This window comes from Epinephelus moara, chromosome 20 (assembly GCF_006386435.1).
Source record: "Epinephelus moara isolate mb chromosome 20, YSFRI_EMoa_1.0, whole genome shotgun sequence".
Lineage (NCBI taxonomy): Eukaryota > Metazoa > Chordata > Actinopteri > Perciformes > Serranidae > Epinephelus > Epinephelus moara.
The window spans coordinates 38,436,775-38,456,656 of record NC_065525.1 but is presented as its reverse complement, the minus strand read 5'-3'; the positions used below and the strand labels follow the sequence as shown (position 1 = coordinate 38,456,656).

Here is a 19,882-nt window from a genome sequence, read left to right as displayed (position 1 = left end):
CATGACAATGAGTTCACTGTACTCCAATGGCCTCCACAGTCACCAGACCTCAGTCCAATAGAGCACCTTTGGGATGTGGTGGAACGGGAGATTCTCATCATGGATGTGCAGCCGACAAATCTGCAGCAACTGTGTGATGTCATCATGTCAATATGGACCAAAATCTCTGAGGATTGTTTCCAGCACCTTGTTGAATCTATGACACTAAGAATTGAGGGACTATAACAAATATGTATTCTTTACACTGTGTGCAGTTATAATAATCCCATTGTATGTGTAGTCACGCATTCCGTCTACAGTTGGCTCTGTGGTGACTTGTGATGGGACTGAAGAATATCATTGTCCCAGCGCAGGTTGTCATGGGGCTGATGACGGGTGACAGGGCTGACGTGCACCATGAGTAGGCTGACTTGTTTATGGGCTTTATGCTGGCCTTCGTTAGACAACAATGGCTTGTTTAGGAACTTTATGTTAACAGTTTTTAAAAAATGTACCCAGGGAAATTCCGGAAATATTGGTGGCAGATGCAGCCAGGCATGACTATGTGTAGTTTCCCTAATTTGCCAGACATAAATTTTTTTAATCACCCGGTCCCCATGGCGGGACTACTTGGAAATCACTGCTCTAAAGGTGAATGATGTAACACCTCAAACAGATATACTTTGATATGTATTTTTTTCTTTGTTATTACTGTATGCTTTTTAGGTGAAGTGAAGAAGCATTTGGTTTGACAGCAGTCCAATCAGACTCTGTGAGTTTACCTTTACAGCAGTTGATAATGTGTCTCTTCTCTCTGCAGGCAGGTGTGTCTCTGCTGAGCCGCTATCCTCAACCTGACACAAGACAAAAGGACAGAAACATTTAACCAATTTATAACGGCTGAAAAATATTTCCACTTATATTTGTTTTGAAAACTGCAAGAGACACTGGAGAGACACTATAACTCTGGTTCATCACTGTTCTAGAAACAAAACACATAAAATAGGACCAAATGTTTTCGCAGTAACTGAAGTTAAAATCTCACCTGGTCACGTGCAGCTGAGGGGTCTATGAATGTGACCTTTTTGGCCGTCAGTCCGTCCTTTAGGTGCGTCCTCTGTCTGAGTTTTGGCAGCGGGGCCTGATGGGAGGAAAACACTCAGATTAATGGAATAAAGTTTGTCGGAAACACCTTTTAAGGTCAATATTAACATTTCCTGAAATCATCCAGAGAGCAGTATTTCACACTGAGAACAAATAAATCTCATCACTTGTGTTTCCACTGTTATAAATTTATACACCTATATACCTTCGACGCAGCGACCTTAGGAAGCGAGACAGGCTGATGAGGACGGTGTTTGTCTTCCTCCTGCAGTGTCTCATCAACATCTTTCTCTTTCCTCTCGTCCTCCACTCTGTGCTGATCCTGCTCTGGTTTGATTTCTGTCTCTGTTGGGATTAACTCTTTAACAGTCATGATGGAGCCTGATGGAGGGACGTACGTGAACTTCCACTTCAGCGTCACTTCAATGTGTCCGGCGGGGAGTCCAGAGGGATCGGTCAGCTCAAACACACCTGAGAGACAAACAGGACCGATCTTTGTTACAAAACAGAATGGAGGAAGTTGCTCAAAACTCCACTTTTATTTTACTTTCATTTTTTACAGTTCTTCACTAAAATATTTGTCTAAACTTCAAACCGTATCAAAGAGGATGTTTTTTAAGTAGTTCTTGTTTGAGCTTTGTGGTGTTGAAGGGACAGTTCATTGACATTTAACAGATCGCTGTGTAACAAAAAATAATAATACAATCAGTGAAATTGGCAAACAATCTAAAAACAACGTTATCCGTCTCTTAAATTATATTCAATCTCCTCCTCATCATCAGCTGAAGATATCTCCATGTAAACCATGTGTACGCCTGCTCTGAAGAATGTGTGAGGTGTTTATATTCGTCCTTTATAAATACCAGTTAATGTGTGGGAAGAGGCGTACGCATGTTTTTGTGCGTACACATCCTTTATGCATCTGTCCCAAGAGCAGCTGTGACACTGAGGTCCCAGCAGAGGGACACAGACCCAGTCGATGCTCACCAGTGACGGGCTGGTCCTTGGCCAGTGACAGCAGAGGCACTCTGGCCTTCCCCATGTACGTATCCATCTGCTCCTCTTTGTAGTTGAACACGTAGAACAGAAGCACCTCAGACTTCAGGTACTGGTCCAGATCCGTATCCATCGAAACACAGTAGGACTTGAGGTCGTTGAGAACGGGGTCGCAGCAGTCGTGGACAGTGGTGGTCGGGTAGTCAGGGAAGTCAAAGAACTTGTAGACCACGTAGGGGCTCGGCTGCTGGGAGCCTCTGGACTTCTTCAGGTCTCTGCAGCGTCCGACTGTGATGGAGAGTTCGTTCCAGCCGCCGCCGGCTGTCTGCAGCTGAGGGGCAGAAACCAAAGGTTACATCATTCCGCACAAACCTGCAGCCAGTCTGTGTTGTTTTAGAAAAGAGAGTCAGAGGATTAAAGCAAAACTACAGTCTGTTACAACATGGGTTTTACTTTTGTAGCTCAGACCATCAGTTTTAAAATATTCTACAGACCAAACAAACTGCTAAAAATAAGTGTGACGAGTCTGGAAACACGATGAGAGGTTGTAAACAAACTCTCAGCTCAGTCAAACTGATCTGGGAGAGAAAACAAAGACGGAAACTGACAGTTCAAAATATCCATAAGTTTACAGACAGGTTCAGCTCTGACCTGCTGGACTTATTGTTTTCATGTTCACTCAGTTCCTCTGTGAAATGAGAATTCTCAGTTTTGCGATCATGTGACTGAACTGTTGGTTTGTTAACTGTCTGATCACATGACTGCTCGTGTTCACTGCAACTTGCTTTGGAGAGTACATAAAGAAAAAAAAAAACAGGCTGTAATAAGGTGTAGTTTTCCTCTTCCTGCAGGTACCTGTGCGTCTTGGCTCAGAGCAGTGCTGATGTAGCCCACAGCCTTCACCTTCTCTTTAAACAGGCGGATGGTCTCTGTCATCGGGACCCTCAGCCTCACCCAGTAATCCACGGAGCCAAAGGACCGAGCGTCATCACACGTACCTGACAAACACATGCAGACGTGTTTTTAATAACAGCTGCAGAGGTCTGTGATCAGGTCAGTTCACCTCCAGACCTGTTTTAAACACTCTGCTATGATTCATATTTTCTTTGTTTGTTTTATTGTGCATCTGAGATTGTGAAGCTCTATTACAAACTTTAAAAAGAAAACTGTTTTAAGGTCCAGTGTGTAGGCTTTATGGGGATATATTGTCAGAAATATAATACAATATAATAAGTATGTTTTCTTTAGTATATAATCACCTGAAGTTAAGAAACCATTATGCTTTCTTTACCTCAGAATGAACTCTTTATCTCTACATAGGGATTTTGTAGCGTGAAACTGCTTCAATCATTGTTTTTACTGGTTTAAATCACCTGGGGTCTTATTGAAAACACAGCGTACTCTCAAAACGAGGCCTAAAAGAGGCATACGCCACTTCCCACACAAAACTTGTGATGTATAAAAACAGACTTGATGGGAGAGGCTTTGACCCATGCTTATGAACGTAGTGGAGAAAGAAAATTGGCGAAACAGATGGTGAGGTGGAAGCCTGATTGTATAAACTGAATATTTTTTGGCAAACATAATTTTTCGGCTTTTGTCCATATGTACATTTTTAGTAGGGATCCTACTAAATGAGAACCCTGTTGCGTTTATTTTGGAGAGGAAGAGATCTCTGTGGATAATTTAGCTCTTGGTAAAAACCTCCTGAAAATCTGGATCTTAAGTTATCAGAAAAAAACAGGAGAGCTCATAATAGCAGCTGCTGGGCGAGCCGCCCATCTTCGACATGCCAATCAGTGTCAGAGAAACCCAAACTTTTTATGGTGAAACTGCTTTATACAGTATTTTTACTGGTTTAAATCACCTGGTCTGTTTGTTTTGAAGAGGAAGAGACCTCTGTGGAAAATCCAGTGAAGGTACACTGAAGGAATTACAACCAGGAGAAGTTTCAGCTGGTTGCAGTTTGCAATCCTCACCACTAGATGCCACTATATCCCTCTAAATCTTACACACTGTTCCTTTAACTATAAAGGTTTTTTAAATATTTTAACTTCATCCACAAAATTTATTCTGGTTTATTTACTGTTAACTTTATTTGCTTGTGAATCTTTTTTTCTTTCTTTGATTAAAGAAATTAGAACATTAAAAACAGACAGTCTTTTTACATGTTTTTTTTTTTCCAGCCACTGTGAAGCAAATTGTGTTGCCTTTTTTATATAACATGTCCTACATAAATAAAGTTTGATTATTATTATGACGACTTTGTGGAATCATTAGTTGTTTGCGGCATAAAAAATAATAAAAAAATCTAAAAGTAAGGATTGTCCTGATTTTTGTAGAGAATGTGTTTTGGTTTGTTTTTATGGAGAAGCACTCAAGAGTAAAACTTCACACAGCCACACAGGAGCAGATGAAGGTTTAGAGCCTCAAGGTCACAAAAGACAAAATGTTTTGACACAGTGGATCTGAGGATCTGGACCTGCAGCTCCCTGTGCAGCTAACCATGCCTCTTTAGACTCCAGGAGGAAAACACTCTTTACAAAACACTTCTGCAGACTGTCTGTGTGACTCTTTCAGTTTGTATTATGTTTTTTAATATTCTATCACTTCCTGCACAGGGATTGTAAGTTTGATCTTGTCCTACTCACCGACCAGCGGCATGGTGCCATGAACTTTTCCGTCCTGCTCCAGCAGCGGCTGCAGACGGAGCTGCCCGGTGGCCAGCGTCCTCCAGTCTAACCCCAGAGCCTGATGCAGCTCCACAGTCACAGACTGTCTGTGCAGATACTCCAGGAACTGCTCGTCCATGCTCACTACGTACTTAGAGGTAAAGCCATATTTGGGTCTCTGGCCTGTCACCACCGGAGTGGAGTGCAGCTCAAACAAATAGAAGGAGTATGTACAGAAGGTGGAGGGTTCACCGTCACCCAGAGCCTGCAGGGCGGATGGAGAGAGCGTGGCGCTGACTATCTGAAGCTCCAGAAGGTTCTCTCCACGCTCCAGGTGAAGAGTTTCATTAAACTCATCTGCCTCATCTTCGTCTGTCATGTCCGGTTTGAAGACGTAGGTTTTGGTGCCGTAGGCGATGTCTCTGAGCTGAGCTGAGGAGCAGCGGGGAGGACAGAGAGTTTGAGTTCAGAGATGATCAGAGCTGAGGCACCAACAAAGACTTCACAATACAACCTGTCACTGGACAGTTACACATCAATACTCACGACAGTTTCTTTAATTACAGAGCCATGTGTGTGTGTCAAGGTTATTATACAGGCGCAAAACTAAACTAAAAAACAGGTGTGAAAAAACACTTTACTAACTGTCAAAACTAATAAATAAAAATAAAAATACAGAGGTAATGTCTTCAGTTTAAGTCTTTGAGAGTTTGGTCAAATTTTTCAACATAACAAACATGAGGAGGAAGATTTGTTTGATGAATAAAAACCTTCCAGTTTCTTGATCTTGGCGGCTCTCGTGTCGAGCAGAGCGGCCTGTCGTTCCAGCTGCTGCTCACTCTCCACTCTGTTACTGTCCATCTTCTTCTTCACAGCGTCCAGCTCCGCCTTCATCACCATGAGGACAGAGTCACAACACACTGAGCATCTACAGTTTCATTCACATTTTAAGGACACATTGATTACCACGTTGTTTTTTTGTGACTTTACTGGATAATGTAGAGAGTTGACAAGAAAGGTTGACGATAAAGGATAGAAAAAGTATGAAGAACGTTGTTGTGCAGGTGACCTTGTAGTCTTTGCAGATGTTGCTCTCCACGCTGAGGAGGTTTCTTGTCTTCTCCAGCTCCTGGATGGTTTCAGCGTGAGCGGCTCGCAGCTCTCGGATGGCGCTCTCTGAGCTGCTGCCGCCTCTCTCCTGCTCCTCCTTCAGGAAGCCCAGATCTCCACTCCTCTGGGATTTACGCTCCTGAGGAGAAGGAGACAAAATTTAAAGTGTAGAGTCGGGAGGGAGATGTGGTGGGAAGAAGCAGGTTCATCATGAAGGTATGAACACAACCATAACATAAACCTGTCACCATCAACCTCCTATAGATTTATTACTCAGTACAGGAGTCATTTGAATTTAATTCACTCATTAACTCACAGTGATCAGTGTCATACTGTGTATATTTAAAAGTTCTGACCTTAATGAACAGCAGCGCCTCTGTGAGTTCAGCTACGTCGTACTCGTTCTCCTTTAACAAAGACAATAAACTCTTTAGATGCAGAAGAACTAAATGGTACATTTCATTGTTAATATTATTATTAATTTTACAATCTTACCCTGCTGTAGAATTTTAAACGATCATTGAGTTCCTCCAGCTGCTGCTTCTGTTCCAGAAACTGGAGCTGAAGTTTCTTATTTTCTTCTGTCAGCTTCTCATTTGAGTCTGAAAAATCAATCATGTCGATTAAATCATGGGTTAAACTCACTTTTAATATTCTGGTCAGATCAGACAAAAGTCCAGTTATAAATTATCAAAAAGAAAATTATGATCAGTTTTGTTGACTCTCCTGGACTTTCACGACCTGCACAGAAACACAGTGAGTGTATTCAGTAATCATCATGCAGAGCAGTTATAATATAAAGCTATGAGCAGTAGCAGCACCTCTCTCAGCCTTGATTTTGTCGAGGATTTCGTTTTTGTCGACGAGGTCGGCCTTCAGCGCCGTCTCCAGCTGAGCGATCTGTAGCTTCAGCTGCTGCTCCTGGATCTGCCACTTCTGCTGTCGAGACACATCGAACGCACTGCACACACACACACAGATACACTAATGATTCATCGCAGGAAAATATGGTGGCATGTCAGCTAAAAATGTTTTAAAAAGAAGGACAAAAAGTACGACTGGTTGGATCAGATTATCTGTGTTGGAAGCAGGGGGACGTTGACATGTGGATGATAACCAGGTGTTTGAACTCTCTCCCTTAAATGACCCATCAGAGGAGATCTGAAGCTTTTCACCTGTTGACCAGTTTTTCGTTGTTGTCCTTCAGCAGGTCTCTCTCCTGCTCCAACTCACTGATCCTCTCCTGCAGCTGCACAACACATGAGAGGGAAAGAACAGATGAGTCCTGAGGTTCGTCTCAGTCCAGCCATTTACATCACTGTGTTATCATCTCTGCCTTAAAGGTACGGACAGTTTCTGACAAACTCTGAGAAAATAAAGCTTTATTTATGTGATTTTGTCGACACTTTGTATTTTAAATTCAGTCAGTCTGATCAAAGCAGAAACGTACCTGAACACAGGGTGTCTACAGATACAACCACGTTAAATTTAAGACCTTTTAAGACCTTTTTAAAACCACCTTATATGAAATTTAAGACCAAACCAGCAATGGAAATACACATCTGTGGCGGTCACCTGCTCCATGTTCAGCCTGGATATGGCGGATGTCTGCAGCTGTTTCTCCAGGTCCAAACTCTTCAGCCTCTCATCTTTGAGCTGAGCTGACAGCTCATCCACCTTCAGCATCGCTGCATCATGACTCACCTTCAGCGTCCTCTGACTCTGAAACACACAAATTAACACGTCAGAGAAAAACTCTGTGGACAGCGTGTTTCAAAGTACAAGTCCGCTGATATTCTGTGTTTTTCATGTCAGCGTATCGAAAAACATATACAGTGTGTATCTACAGCCTACTATAACACACACCCTGTAGTTTATTTTTTACTCAATCCCACATAAGCCCCGTCTCAACCATCACTTTCGGTTTAGTACCTTTGGAACCTAAAGTAACCCTTCAGACATGGTACCTAGACCCTAGCATTTCCACCACAAACAGTACTCTTAAATGTGGGCGGGGTTGTTGTCACTCACTGCTCCGTCCAGCACTCACTGTGTAATGTCTACACCTCGTTTATCGTCCACAGAACGAGGCTGCAAAATAGAACAGGCTGTAGTGAGAGTCTCTCTCCATGGGATATTTAGAAATAGCGGGTTTGTGCATTTAGTCCTTCTCAGGCAAGCTCAGGGGTTTAGTGTTGCTGTAGCCCACAGGAATGATGCTCCACAATGCTTTTTTTTTTCTCCAAGTGAGTTTTAGAATTTATGCAGTTCACATAATCCAGTCAAAATTAATATATATTTTTAAACGTCTGTCTCATCCAAGAGACAAAAACCCAACTAAAGTAATGGTCAAAGTTGTCACAGTGATGCCGATGGATTCACGTCGTCAACTCATGCATTGAGTAACATTACAAGTTAATGTTCTACCTTAAAAGTTGCCGGCAGTCGGCCCAGTGAATGAGGTTATTTTTTCTCAGACTCCAGCTGCTGTGAGAGGCAGCAAAACATCCTTTCATTTTAGAGTTACAGTTTACTAATGAAACTCTCCACAGTATGAACAGTGGTTACATGAGCCTCAAAACCAGACACAACTCAGCCCTAAGCAGAGTGACCGTCCTCTTCTGACCAATCAGACTGCAGTGTTCACAGCTCCACCTTTTAGTACCAGATCTGTGTGCTAGGTACCCCAATAGAGGGGGGACCAAACATGGGGACGGTACAGAACAGTTCTGTATGTACCATCCACGACTTTTCACAGTGGAAACGGGAAAAAAAAGCGCATCAAACTGAACTGAACCGTACTGCTCGGTGGAAACGGGGCTATATACCATCCTGCAGTCACTAGAGCACCAAATGTGGATTCATCCGCTGCTGAAAACAGTCTCAAACAAAGTCACTATTTCCTCCTGTTTGTTTGATTAAAAAAACTGAAGTGAGCAGGTTTTTCAGGACATCACTGATGAAACTATAGATTTGTGTTTAAAGATCTTCAGTAGGAACCATTGCAATAGATGAAGACTGCTCCTCACAGAGTATTGATTTATCGTACTTGGATTTCAGTGTTTGTCTTGTCGATGTTGCCGCAGGACTTGAGCCGTAAAAGCTTCTCACCTCCTGCAGCTGTAGAAATCGTCCCTCCAGCTCTGTGACGCTGTTGGACCTGTCAGCCAGCTGCTTCTGCAGTTTGATCATTGTCACATTGCTGTTGACGTGTGACCTGACAGAGAAACACAACACACAAGTGTTGAAACCCTGAGACATTTGTGTACAGACACAGATACAGGTGCAGACCTCCATTCTGTCTGGTGTGACGGGAACATCCAACCAAAGACAATCAATAGTTCTGGTCAAACAGTGTTTGTAACAAGCTGTTGACTCACAGATAAACTACTGAACTGAATTATGGTTTTTGTGTTTCTTCCAGAATGGTTCATGAACACAAATGTTCTCAAACTTTCATCGAGTGTTGAAACATTTTATTCCTGTTGGAAACAATTAGAAGTATCACACCACCACATGATAGCTTTCACTGGGTCAGTAAGTCCACCCCATCACAGTGTAATGCTTTACCTCAGTTTGGAGGTTTGCTGCTGTCGGACCTGCAGAAGTCTCTCCTCATATTCTGCTTCCTTCCTCCTCAGCTCCTCCCTCAGCTGCTCCGACACTCCCTCCATCTCCTCCAAGTGGCTGCGCTGGAGCTCGATCACATTCTCTCTGGCGTGCAGACAAAAATGATTGGTTTGCTTCAGGCAATTTATCTCACTACAAATATGGTAAATGTAATACAGTCTGCAGTCATGAGTAAAAACCTGCCTGTAAGACACCAGAACAAAAGGTCTTGTTTTGTCCTACACACAGTTGTAAATGAAAGAAGTGGTTAGTTATAACACTCTTTATTTTCATCACTCAGTACTCTCAGTGGAGTCACACACACTTTACACTCTGTATGTCACACACGCAGAAATAGAAAATGTGCCTTTATGGTTTAACGAGCGGTAGAGCTGGGTATCAGTACTTGATACTTTCAAGGTATCAACTGAATTAACCCCATACTAAATAGTATCAAGACTTCTCCTGTCAAATGATACCCATATTTGATCCTTTTTGTACCCAGATCTAGAAAAAAATACTATTTGTTTGGCTTTGCTCTCAGCCAATCACCTCAAGTGTTCTTTGATTTATTGCAAAGAATACTTGAGGTGATTGGCTGAGAGCAAAGCCAAACAAATACTGCGATTGGCCCTCTGCCACAGCAGCTACAACCCATACAGTCTGCGGTGTGGGGAAGTTGAGCCTGGTGTATTTGACAGAGTTGGAAGCTCAGCAACGTAAAGATGCCACCAAAATGTTCAAAAGTATGACTATATTACAGACTTGTGGCGTCTGTGGTCATTTTACAAAACTGAATGCTTCTATTTGCACGATGGGTAAAAAAAGGGTATCAAATAAAGGACTCTGTTGGTATTGATGTCTCTTTAAGGGTACTGGTATCTTGTTTTATATCATACAGCCAGCCAACAGAATGGAGTGATTTCTTGATCATGAACAGCTAAGTTAATGTTATTTTCTGTGGTTTCCAGCAACATGGAACATGCCGTGTTGTACCACCATGTTTCTACAGTAGCCCAGAACGGACAAACCAAACCCTTGCTCTAAATAGGGCCATTCGAGTTTTTACATCATCCACCTTAGTTAGCAGCCCCTCCACAACAAGAAGCATTGATGAAACACTGATTTGTAAAATGAAACTGCTTATTTCAGTGTTTATAAGACTGCGTAGGATCGATACTAAATTTGTACGTACAGACAAAACCTGAAATGGTGTGCGCCAAAAAACATTTGAGAATTTCTACAATCAGGCTTCCCCTTCACCATCTGCATCGCCAATTTCCTGTCTCCAAAATGTTCGTAAGCATATGTCAAAGTTTCTCTCATCAAGTCTGGTTTTATAGATCACAACTTTTGCGTGGGAAGTGGCGTACACCTCTTTTAGGCCTCATTTTGTGCGTACGCAGTGTTTATAAATGAGACTCCTGGTCCATTTGTTCTGGGGAGGAAGAGACCTCTGTGGATAACTCAGCTCCTGGTAAAAACCTCCTGAACAATGAACACTGAAGGAATTCTAACCAGGACAAGTTTCAGCTGGTTGCAGTCTGCGATCCTCACCGCTGGAGGCCACTAAACCCCCCCAAAATTTTACACACTGCTCGTCTAAACCTGCTGATGTAAAGTTTTAAATGCTGTAGGACTCCACTGGTGTGTCTGATGACTCACAGGTTACGGATCTCAGCCCTCGCATCCTCGAGGAGGCTGTGTCCAAATCGAGGTAGGAGGCCGGTCGGAGGTCTCCCACCTCCCTCCAAACTGCGGGTACCTGCAGGAGACAAAACCACATAGTGTGTTCAGAGAGGATTTTACTACAGTCTGACCATATGTGTGTTAAAGACGTTTTTACTGATGTGGTCATTAGATACTGATTTTTATTTAGTTGTCACGATAAATTAAAATTTGCTACAACATGTTGGGTGTAGGGCTGCAACGATTAATCGACTAATCAATGACTAATCGACTATTAAAATAATCGGTGACTATTTTAGTAGTCGACTAATAGGTTTGGGTCATTTTTCATAGAAAAGTACTATAAAAGTACCCCAAAATACTCTTATTGCAGCTTCTTATGTTCAGATATTGGAAGCTTTACACACTCTCCCATGACGGTGAACTAAAACCCTTTGGCGTGAGTACGAAACAAAACATTAGATGACATAATTTTGAGGTTTGGGAGAAACAGACCGACATTTTTCAACATTTTAACACATTTTTCGATAAAATGATTAGTCGACTAATCGAAGAAATAATCGACAGATTAGTCGACAATGAAAATAATCATTAGTTGCAGCCCTACTTGGGTGTATCAGAATCTCAGCACATTTATAATATTACTATGTAATATACGCTGTAGACTTCACATATAAATGTCTGTGATGTACTTTTTGGTCGTGTCTGAGAAGGAGAGGAAGCGTCATCTCGCAGCTTCTTTAACCCGGAGTTGACTCGTGACTGGACGCGGCCGTACGGCGTTGGCCTCCTGCTCTGAGAGTTGATGAGCTGCTGCTTGGCCATGAGGAGGCGCTGTTTTAATCCCTCGTTCTCCGACTGCAGACTCCGGACTTTCTCCTGCAGCTCCTCCATCATCTCCTCCATTTCCACATCCCGCACCCTGGACACCGACTGACCTCCACCCACCGCCAGCTGCTCCATACGACCGCGGTCTTTCACCAGCCTCATCAGCTTAGTGCCCAGCCTGAAGGAGGGAGGAGGGGGAGATGGGTAATCACAACGTAAGGTAATTATGTAACCGTCTGGAGGTTAAACAGTCCACAGATCAAGTTCAGATCATTCTACCGCCTGTGGAAACAGCTGCATCATGTCCTCGGAGGCTCTGGAGGGAGGTTAAAATGAATAACCCTGATGATGTCTTAGTGATGTCATCAGGGTCATCAGATTGGGCTCAAGACATTATAACATACAGACTGTGTTATAAGCTTGAGTTGTGAGGTTTAAAAGAAATGGTAAATAGAAGTAATCTGAAGGCGGGGGATATGAAAAACAGTTGCATTGTGGGAGATGTAGAATCCTGTGTTTTTGGAAGAGCAGCAATAGATAGTTAAGAGTTTTCCTTTAAATGGAAAACTCTTATAATGTCCTCAGTATTTTTTGTTTTATTTGTTTACAATTTAAATTGTGCTCAATTTCGACAGTTTGTGTATTTTTTAATGTTTAGACTTGTTGGCTCGCAGGGAAATTAGTCCTCAGGAACATCCCTGATTGTTATAAAATTAATCTGCAAATATTTTGCTGATCTGAAATCTTTTTCAAAAGCAAAAATGCGCAAAAAATCCATTTAAATGTGATGAGTTGCAGCCATTTCCTGTTTCCTATCATTGTATATTGAATACATTTGGGTTTTGGACTGTTGGTCAAACAAAACAAGCCATTTAAAGAAGTCATGTGACAAGACTTTACATTGCCTCTGGACTATTCATAAACCAAAAGGTTAACTTATTAATGGAGGATATAGTTTTCAGTTTAAACGCTAATGAAAATAATAGTTAGTTGTTGCCATAATTCAAACAAGAATAATAATAATTTACAAAAATAACAATTCAACATTGCAGTTTTGACTACTGCATGTATATACCCTAAACTTTTCCTAAAATACCAAATGCAAAAATACTCAGCGAATCATGAAAGAAGAGAATTACAAATAAATAAAAATAACAAAACAGAATGCAAAAACACAACTTAAACAGGAGCACTGTGACAGATTAGAAACTGACTGAGGTCACTGTCAGACACAATAAGTCTGTGAGTGTGAGTGTGTGTGTATCTCACTTCTTGATCTTGTCATCCTGTTTGTGAACATGCTGTTTGAGGAGCTGGTGCTCCTCATGGAGGCGCAGGAACCGGTCCTCCAGCTCCTCCCTGGACACCCGTGAGATGTCCTGTCGCGCCCGAGCATTTTGATACGCAGATGAATCTGTCACTATAAAAAAAATAATAATTTGTTTTTACATTTTCAATCATGTAAAAAAGACCTCAACCTGATTAAAGCAAATTCACACCATGGCCCACATTTATCAATCAAATCAATCAATCAGTCACATGAAATCATAAGAATATAATTTGAGTTAAATGCTGTGGGACCAATTATTGTATCAACCTGGTGGCTGTTTCTACAGCACATACGTTTACCTACAGGCACTACTACTTAGCACAAAGAAGGTACAGCAATATTTTCTCAATATTGCAGCTCAGAATTCAGCAATAAATTCACAACTAAATTAATCTAGTTAACCCTCTCTAATAACTTCTCTTTTTGAAAACATATAAACAATATAAATACCTGCTGCGAGTCGGGACAGGTTCACTGTGAGGTCTCTGACAGGCACATCTGCTGCTGTCTCATCAAGTGGAGTGGACATGTTTCAATCTGAAAATGGAAAGGGCCTTCATTAAACACTATTTATACTCACCTTAGTACGAGCAATTGAACACTAGCTCGGTGTATAGCTTTAAATTAACATAAATCCATCTGTGGTTGTGGGAAAAATGGTGACGCCAAACTCAATGTGAAAATCTGATAAATTTAAAGTAATGCCCCTGTGAGAGATGTAAAGACACACAGCAGAGAAAGGCGTACGACTTTTTAATAACACACTGGGTCTTCGTATGTGATCGGCATACAACTGTCACTCCAAAAGCATTTCATTTTGGTGAAATCCAAAGTTTAAATGCGAAAGTGTCCCCTGCTGCCACCGTCATCGCCTTGTTGGAAAAGCTAGGCAATACGAGGCGAGATGGACCTAAAATTTGACTTTCTACCCCAAAAACGCGCTGCTTGCTGTGCTGGATATGTGCCGAACTGAAGTTAGACATTTCATGATTCTTCAGTGTTTTGAGCCAAATATGATTGCGCATAAATACGTTACCTCTGCCGATGAGAGAGAAAAGCTGCCAGAATTTAAACGCAGTCTGGCGTCACATCCTCTACACTGATTTAGAGTAAAATCTTAGATAAATAATATGATTCACATATCTGGTCAAAGGCAAATGTCTCAAAAAAGCTGGAAAATTGTGTATGAAATAAAAAAATCATGATATTTAGTGTTGGTTGCGGTTTAACTTCGTTATTTCAATCAAATCTCAAACGGGCGGTGAGTGTACGTTAACGTTATTTAGCTATGCTAGCTAGTTAGCTCACCTAACTAGCTTACTCTTCTAATTACCATCACAGTAGAGACATATGTAACTTCGTATTCTATATAAAACACGTTCAAACATTTAAAGGCGTACTTTACAAACATTTCTTACCTGTCAAAACGACTTTATTCAGTCCAGGATAACGGTTGCTACTGAAAACATAACAGTTCGTCATGTCGTTATGTCGCAACCACGCATGCGCGGTGTGAGGGGATTTATGGGAAATGTAGTTTTCTTTTAACTGAGCGCTCATCGCCACTGTAGGTGTATTTACGTTCATTATATTCACTCCAAACATGTTTTATATTTTACTGCACACATGTAACATTATTTATCACACTTTGATTTTAACTGGAAAATAGAAACACACATATAAAAAGTCACTCTGGTGAAGAATGAATGAGAAACCCTAACTTCTTTTTATATATTTCCTTCGCAGTGCTCCCTCATGAGTCTCCTGTGTAAACCCATCAGCTCCATTTCAGTTGCTTTCCATTATCTTTTCCCCATGACAATCTTTGTGGAGGGACACTGGGCCAATTTGAGGACTTTGTCTGACCTGACTTTACATGTAGGCCTATTTATGAGCAGCGTGACTGTGAGACGCCTCACTGGTATACATATATCCCAGAGAATCTGACAGGCCTGCTGTCAGGCGTCTGCCTTTCATGAATTGGCAATGGATCTAATTTAGTAGCCTGAGATGAGTGTGCGGGCTGGACAGAATGAGTTCACTCTGCATGTCAGGCTCACGGCTTGCTACACAGTGATCACTGGGCCGTGACAGTCTCCCATCACCGCTGCTTCTTCCAGCCATAACCTTTGACCCCTCCCCCCGTCTCTTTAGGCTGAGGCGAGCCGGGACGCTGCGGTATGAACTGGCAACAGAGCGAAATGTGTGTCTGTCAGCGGCAGATTGTCAGAGAGTCAGCCTGTCGTTGAAATCTATGATGCCTGCCGACCTTCTGTTCAACAGGCCGTGCCTCCACCTCCATGCAACAACTGTCAAGTGCACCATCAGACGGGCATGGAGGCCCTTTTACCTTCAGCTCATCCCCCTATTGTAATATAGGCAGATTTCCCCTCAAACATGTTCTGTCTAGGCTTTTATTCAAAGAGGAATCAGGACAGCTCAGACCTGTCAGGCTGGTCTGAGTCAAGCCGTTCAACATGATAAACCATCTGAATATATCACAGACATCCACAGTTTATATGTGATGGAGAAATACTCAGATATTTAACTTAAAGTTCAACTCCATATAATTTTCTTTTGTTCCCTCACTGTGGTGTTTGAACTCTGCAGTTTGTTTTGACTTCAACTGCTGAAGGAGAAAAGTTTCTCTGTTTCACCTGAGACCTCACTTTATCACCTGGACACATCTACAGAGTTTATGACATCACAACAACTTTGAGGCCAATCAGCGTCCAGTATGAAACAAGAAGCCTCCAGGTCACAAACACTGACTGTGCGCTCCAAAACCCATTCTACCGTACTATTTAGTACGCCATGAAAAGGCAGCGGTTTGAATTGCATACTTTGTCTTTTTACTTTCAGTACGTACTGCAGCTGCCTGTGCAAAGTTCATACTGTTGCATTCAGTACGCACATAATAGGGACATAGTACTACGTCATAACATTGCACAAAAGTTCTAAAAAGTCCTAAATGCATAAGTGCACAGATGTTGCACTCAAATTTGTCTCGACAGTTTGGCTGGAAATATGCTGAAAGAAGACGTTCCTGCACAACGAAAAGATGGCCTCATATGTATTCACGACAACATGGTGTTGTAGCAGGGTTCAAATAATCATGGGGATGGTGGGCGTGGCGAAGTAGTATGTCCCAAGAGGGTGAATACTCCATGCAACAGTACGTACGCAGAATGTCTAATTTCATAATAATATATAAAACTGGATTAATATTATTGAAACAATTACAAATTATCTGATAATCTATTAGCATGACCCCATTTATATCAGTGAGGGTCAACTAAATATTAGAAACATCAGAATCAACAAGCCCGTCTGCAATGTTTGTACAGTTTTGAAAGTTATAACCTCCACAAAGAAGGATTCATTACAGGGTTGTGTAAATATTTTACCTGCTTCTCTCTCCTTCTAACTCCTCTAACCTCCCCTCAGCTGCAGGTTGAACCACAGCTGTATAAGGAGCAGTGAGGAGCTGAGCTGGATCATCAGAGTGTGTTCGATCAGGAGCAGATGGATCGTCTGTCAGTGAATCCCAGAAGAGTCTCCGATGTGACACTAGGTGGCAGCTGGTTAACACGTGAGAGGAGCTGAACATCGTCCTCCTCCTCCTCAGCAGTGACGGTCTTCTGTCTCCGTCAGGATGAGAGGAGCGTTTAACCTCTCTGTTCATCTGATGGTGAAGCAGCAGTCAAGACTTCACTGTTAAATACTTTACATTAGTGTGTATTTATCTATGTGCAGTACAGTGTGACTGTGGCTACATGTTAACCTGTTAAAATTCAGATCATTTACAGTAAGAAAAATTAAGCTCTAATGTTTCTAATATTGGTTTACTTATGATTACTTACAACACTGTAGAAATGTAAAGCTGTAGTCAGGTTTGTTTGCACAGAGTCAGCTGATATTTCAGTCGCACAAGGTTGGTGTTGCTATGACTAAACACACTGAGAGTTTTATCATAATTTTAAAAAATCTAATTTTCATTTAAATAAATTATTTTTTTGTTCTGCAACACAACAGACACATTTATGCAGAAAATATTTAAAATATTCTAATTGTTCCTGGTGGGAAGTGCACAAGTTCATGACAAGTACTCATGACACAAAGTGGCCCAATTTAGAAAACAAAACCGACAAGCTGACTAAATAACTAATAACTAAATAATTTCTCTTATAGTCTGTCCGTTTGTCTCAGTGTTGCACATGTCCTTGCTTTAGCCCTCAGATCAAAGGTCAGTTTTTCTATGGAATATAGTTCCTCTACAAAGTCCATCCACTGTCCTGTTTGAGGACCACGATTCAGCCAGTTCATAGTAACGGCCTTTTTGCATGCCAGTAGATAAGTGTCCTTCTTACAAACAATGTCCACAAGTGTAAACCCAAAGTACACAATCCATGAACTCAAACTCTCGGATCGGAATAATCCCATCACAGGATGTTTGTAGTTTTACACATGACCAAAACATATGTGAGTGATTGGCATTCACAGTCTCCAGCAATGCTGTCATTTACCTGATTGTTTATATTTTGTGGAGGTTTGCTGCGTGTCACTCATCTCTTGTCAGATTAATTATCAGTTCTGCTTCCAATTTTATTCCTTCCATTGCATTTTCGTAAACTCTTACACAATTTGGAGACTATTTTGGACGGGTTTAATTATCATTACTAATGCATCAATAATGTGAACAACATTTTACTAGACTGAAGATAATTGTATATTTTTGGGGCAAAAACTTTACAGAAAAACTTCATCTGCAAAATACCTGCAGCTGTCAGATAAATGTAGTTAATTTGAGTAAAACAGAGAATATACTTACTATAGTATATGAATAAATGTAGTTAGTTACTTTCTGCACACAGTATGTGATGTGTTTTGCATCTTTCTGTTGGGAATAAATAGAAGAAGTGGACAGATCACAACATTTACGCATTTAATATGCATGAATTATAAAATACATAAAAGCATCAGCCTTTTTTAAATCATAAAACTGAAACAAAATGTAATTGAATCTTCTTTTAAAGTGAATCTTTTCTCTTATTGGAGATGGATGAGAAAAGGAACAAAAAGCAATACAAGGTTATTTTCTTAATTTTTCCCCCACATATTGATACCTCAGTTCCATTTTTACATTTAAACCTTTTTCTTATAATTTGCTCTTTGACATTAAAGGAACTCTGTGGAGGTTTTGGATGCTGGCGATGCTGTGGAGCAACATTTGTTGTGTCTGTATGTCATGCAGGAGCATGCAGTGACACAGTGCACTGTCTTCATGCTATTTCAGGAACGCACCAAGAACATAGCAGGTGAGGAAGAAATGAGCAAACGTGCACATGCAGTGCAGGATCTTAGATACTCTGAGATGTTATTTAAAGATGCTTTCACAGGGTGCCTTTAAAACCAGACGAGAACATGACAATATTTCATAAACCTCAGTGTGTGTTTGTTCCTTTACCTCACTGAAGTGTTTCATAGCTGCAGCTTTACATTATATTTCTGCATTACATGAACACAACCACAGTCTACCATCACATTATGTAACAGTATTATTTGTTGAAATTTTAAATGAATTTCTCACTCGCCTGCAAAGTACGAGTTCATAAAGTGAGACTGATCAGGTGTAGAGCGGGACATAGGAGCAACACAACACTATTGAGGATGAAGAGCTGCATTGTTTCACCCCTAAATGTGAGCACGATCAACCTTGATAAACATACTAGTGACACACTACTGTCAGGTGACCTGTAGTGGTCCTCTGACTGCGTTGTCTCCTCCTCTCCAATCTGATCACCAGCAGTCAGGATGATGGAGGGAGGATTCATCTTCATAGCAATGATTTCACCTCATCTTCACCGCTAACTCGCTGCTGTTTAGTGAGATGAATAACACTCCCTGTTGACTCCAGGAACAATTAGACCTCTTCACTGTGAGAGGGGAAACCACTCCAGCTGAAACACTCATTCCTCACTCTGCTGTTACAGTGGAAGAGTCACAGTGATGGAGCGGCTGCCTGTCGGCCAGTAGCCTGGTGAGACCATCCTGATGACATGAGCTCAAGATTCTGTTTCACTCTCTGTATCAGTCTGGACTCGATGCCACCCCAAACACTTTACAGAAATTAAAATCCAATCAGGGCAAAGCAGGGATCCTTACCATAGCTGACAACGTCAGCAACCAGGTTCTAGTTGATGCTTAAAATGCTTGCAGAACAGTAATGGCAGCTCCCGAAGCAACAGGCAACAACTTTTAATTATAGCTGCTGCGCAGCAATGGTCGGGGCCGGGCAATTTTAGGCAAAACTAGGCAATTCTGAGCAACACACACACTGAAACAAAGCATATCACAACATAGAAGTTACATCATATAATTATGGCATGCCCTTCAAATTGTGGATGAGTGGCTGAAGTGATCAGACTCATAATATACAAAGGAAAGAAAAAAACTCAAGAACAAGAAAGTAAGAATAACATTAACTGCTAGCAATTATGAACAAACTGGCCTGATCTAGCTTAAAGCTAAACATTATCCATGGTGATTTTTAAAAAAACATTTT

The 19,882-nt window shown here is 41.4% G+C and overlaps 1 protein-coding gene across 1 annotated transcript in view; it reads right to left on the bottom strand.

The window, feature by feature from the left end:
* rpgrip1l (RPGRIP1 like) overlaps nucleotides 1–14,819 on the bottom strand; it is a 25,534-nt gene extending 10,715 nt beyond the window's left edge. Inside the window, exons 1-20 of the mRNA XM_050074004.1 lie at nucleotides 14,736–14,819; nucleotides 13,768–13,854; nucleotides 13,257–13,407; nucleotides 11,852–12,165; nucleotides 11,136–11,235; nucleotides 9,432–9,575; nucleotides 8,973–9,078; nucleotides 7,437–7,583; nucleotides 7,037–7,110; nucleotides 6,683–6,822; nucleotides 6,357–6,463; nucleotides 6,218–6,268; nucleotides 5,821–6,000; nucleotides 5,522–5,639; nucleotides 4,731–5,183; nucleotides 2,935–3,077; nucleotides 2,071–2,410; nucleotides 1,289–1,554; nucleotides 1,025–1,120; nucleotides 762–833 (exon numbers count right to left, since the gene is read on the bottom strand). Of these exons, the coding sequence (XP_049929961.1) occupies nucleotides 762–833; nucleotides 1,025–1,120; nucleotides 1,289–1,554; nucleotides 2,071–2,410; nucleotides 2,935–3,077; nucleotides 4,731–5,183; nucleotides 5,522–5,639; nucleotides 5,821–6,000; nucleotides 6,218–6,268; nucleotides 6,357–6,463; nucleotides 6,683–6,822; nucleotides 7,037–7,110; nucleotides 7,437–7,583; nucleotides 8,973–9,078; nucleotides 9,432–9,575; nucleotides 11,136–11,235; nucleotides 11,852–12,165; nucleotides 13,257–13,407; nucleotides 13,768–13,846 (3,081 nt within the window). The 5' untranslated portion in view covers nucleotides 13,847–13,854; nucleotides 14,736–14,819. The remainder of the gene's footprint in view (nucleotides 1–761; nucleotides 834–1,024; nucleotides 1,121–1,288; nucleotides 1,555–2,070; nucleotides 2,411–2,934; nucleotides 3,078–4,730; nucleotides 5,184–5,521; nucleotides 5,640–5,820; nucleotides 6,001–6,217; nucleotides 6,269–6,356; nucleotides 6,464–6,682; nucleotides 6,823–7,036; nucleotides 7,111–7,436; nucleotides 7,584–8,972; nucleotides 9,079–9,431; nucleotides 9,576–11,135; nucleotides 11,236–11,851; nucleotides 12,166–13,256; nucleotides 13,408–13,767; nucleotides 13,855–14,735) is intronic.
* Between the last annotated feature and the right edge of the window lie 5,063 nt (nucleotides 14,820–19,882).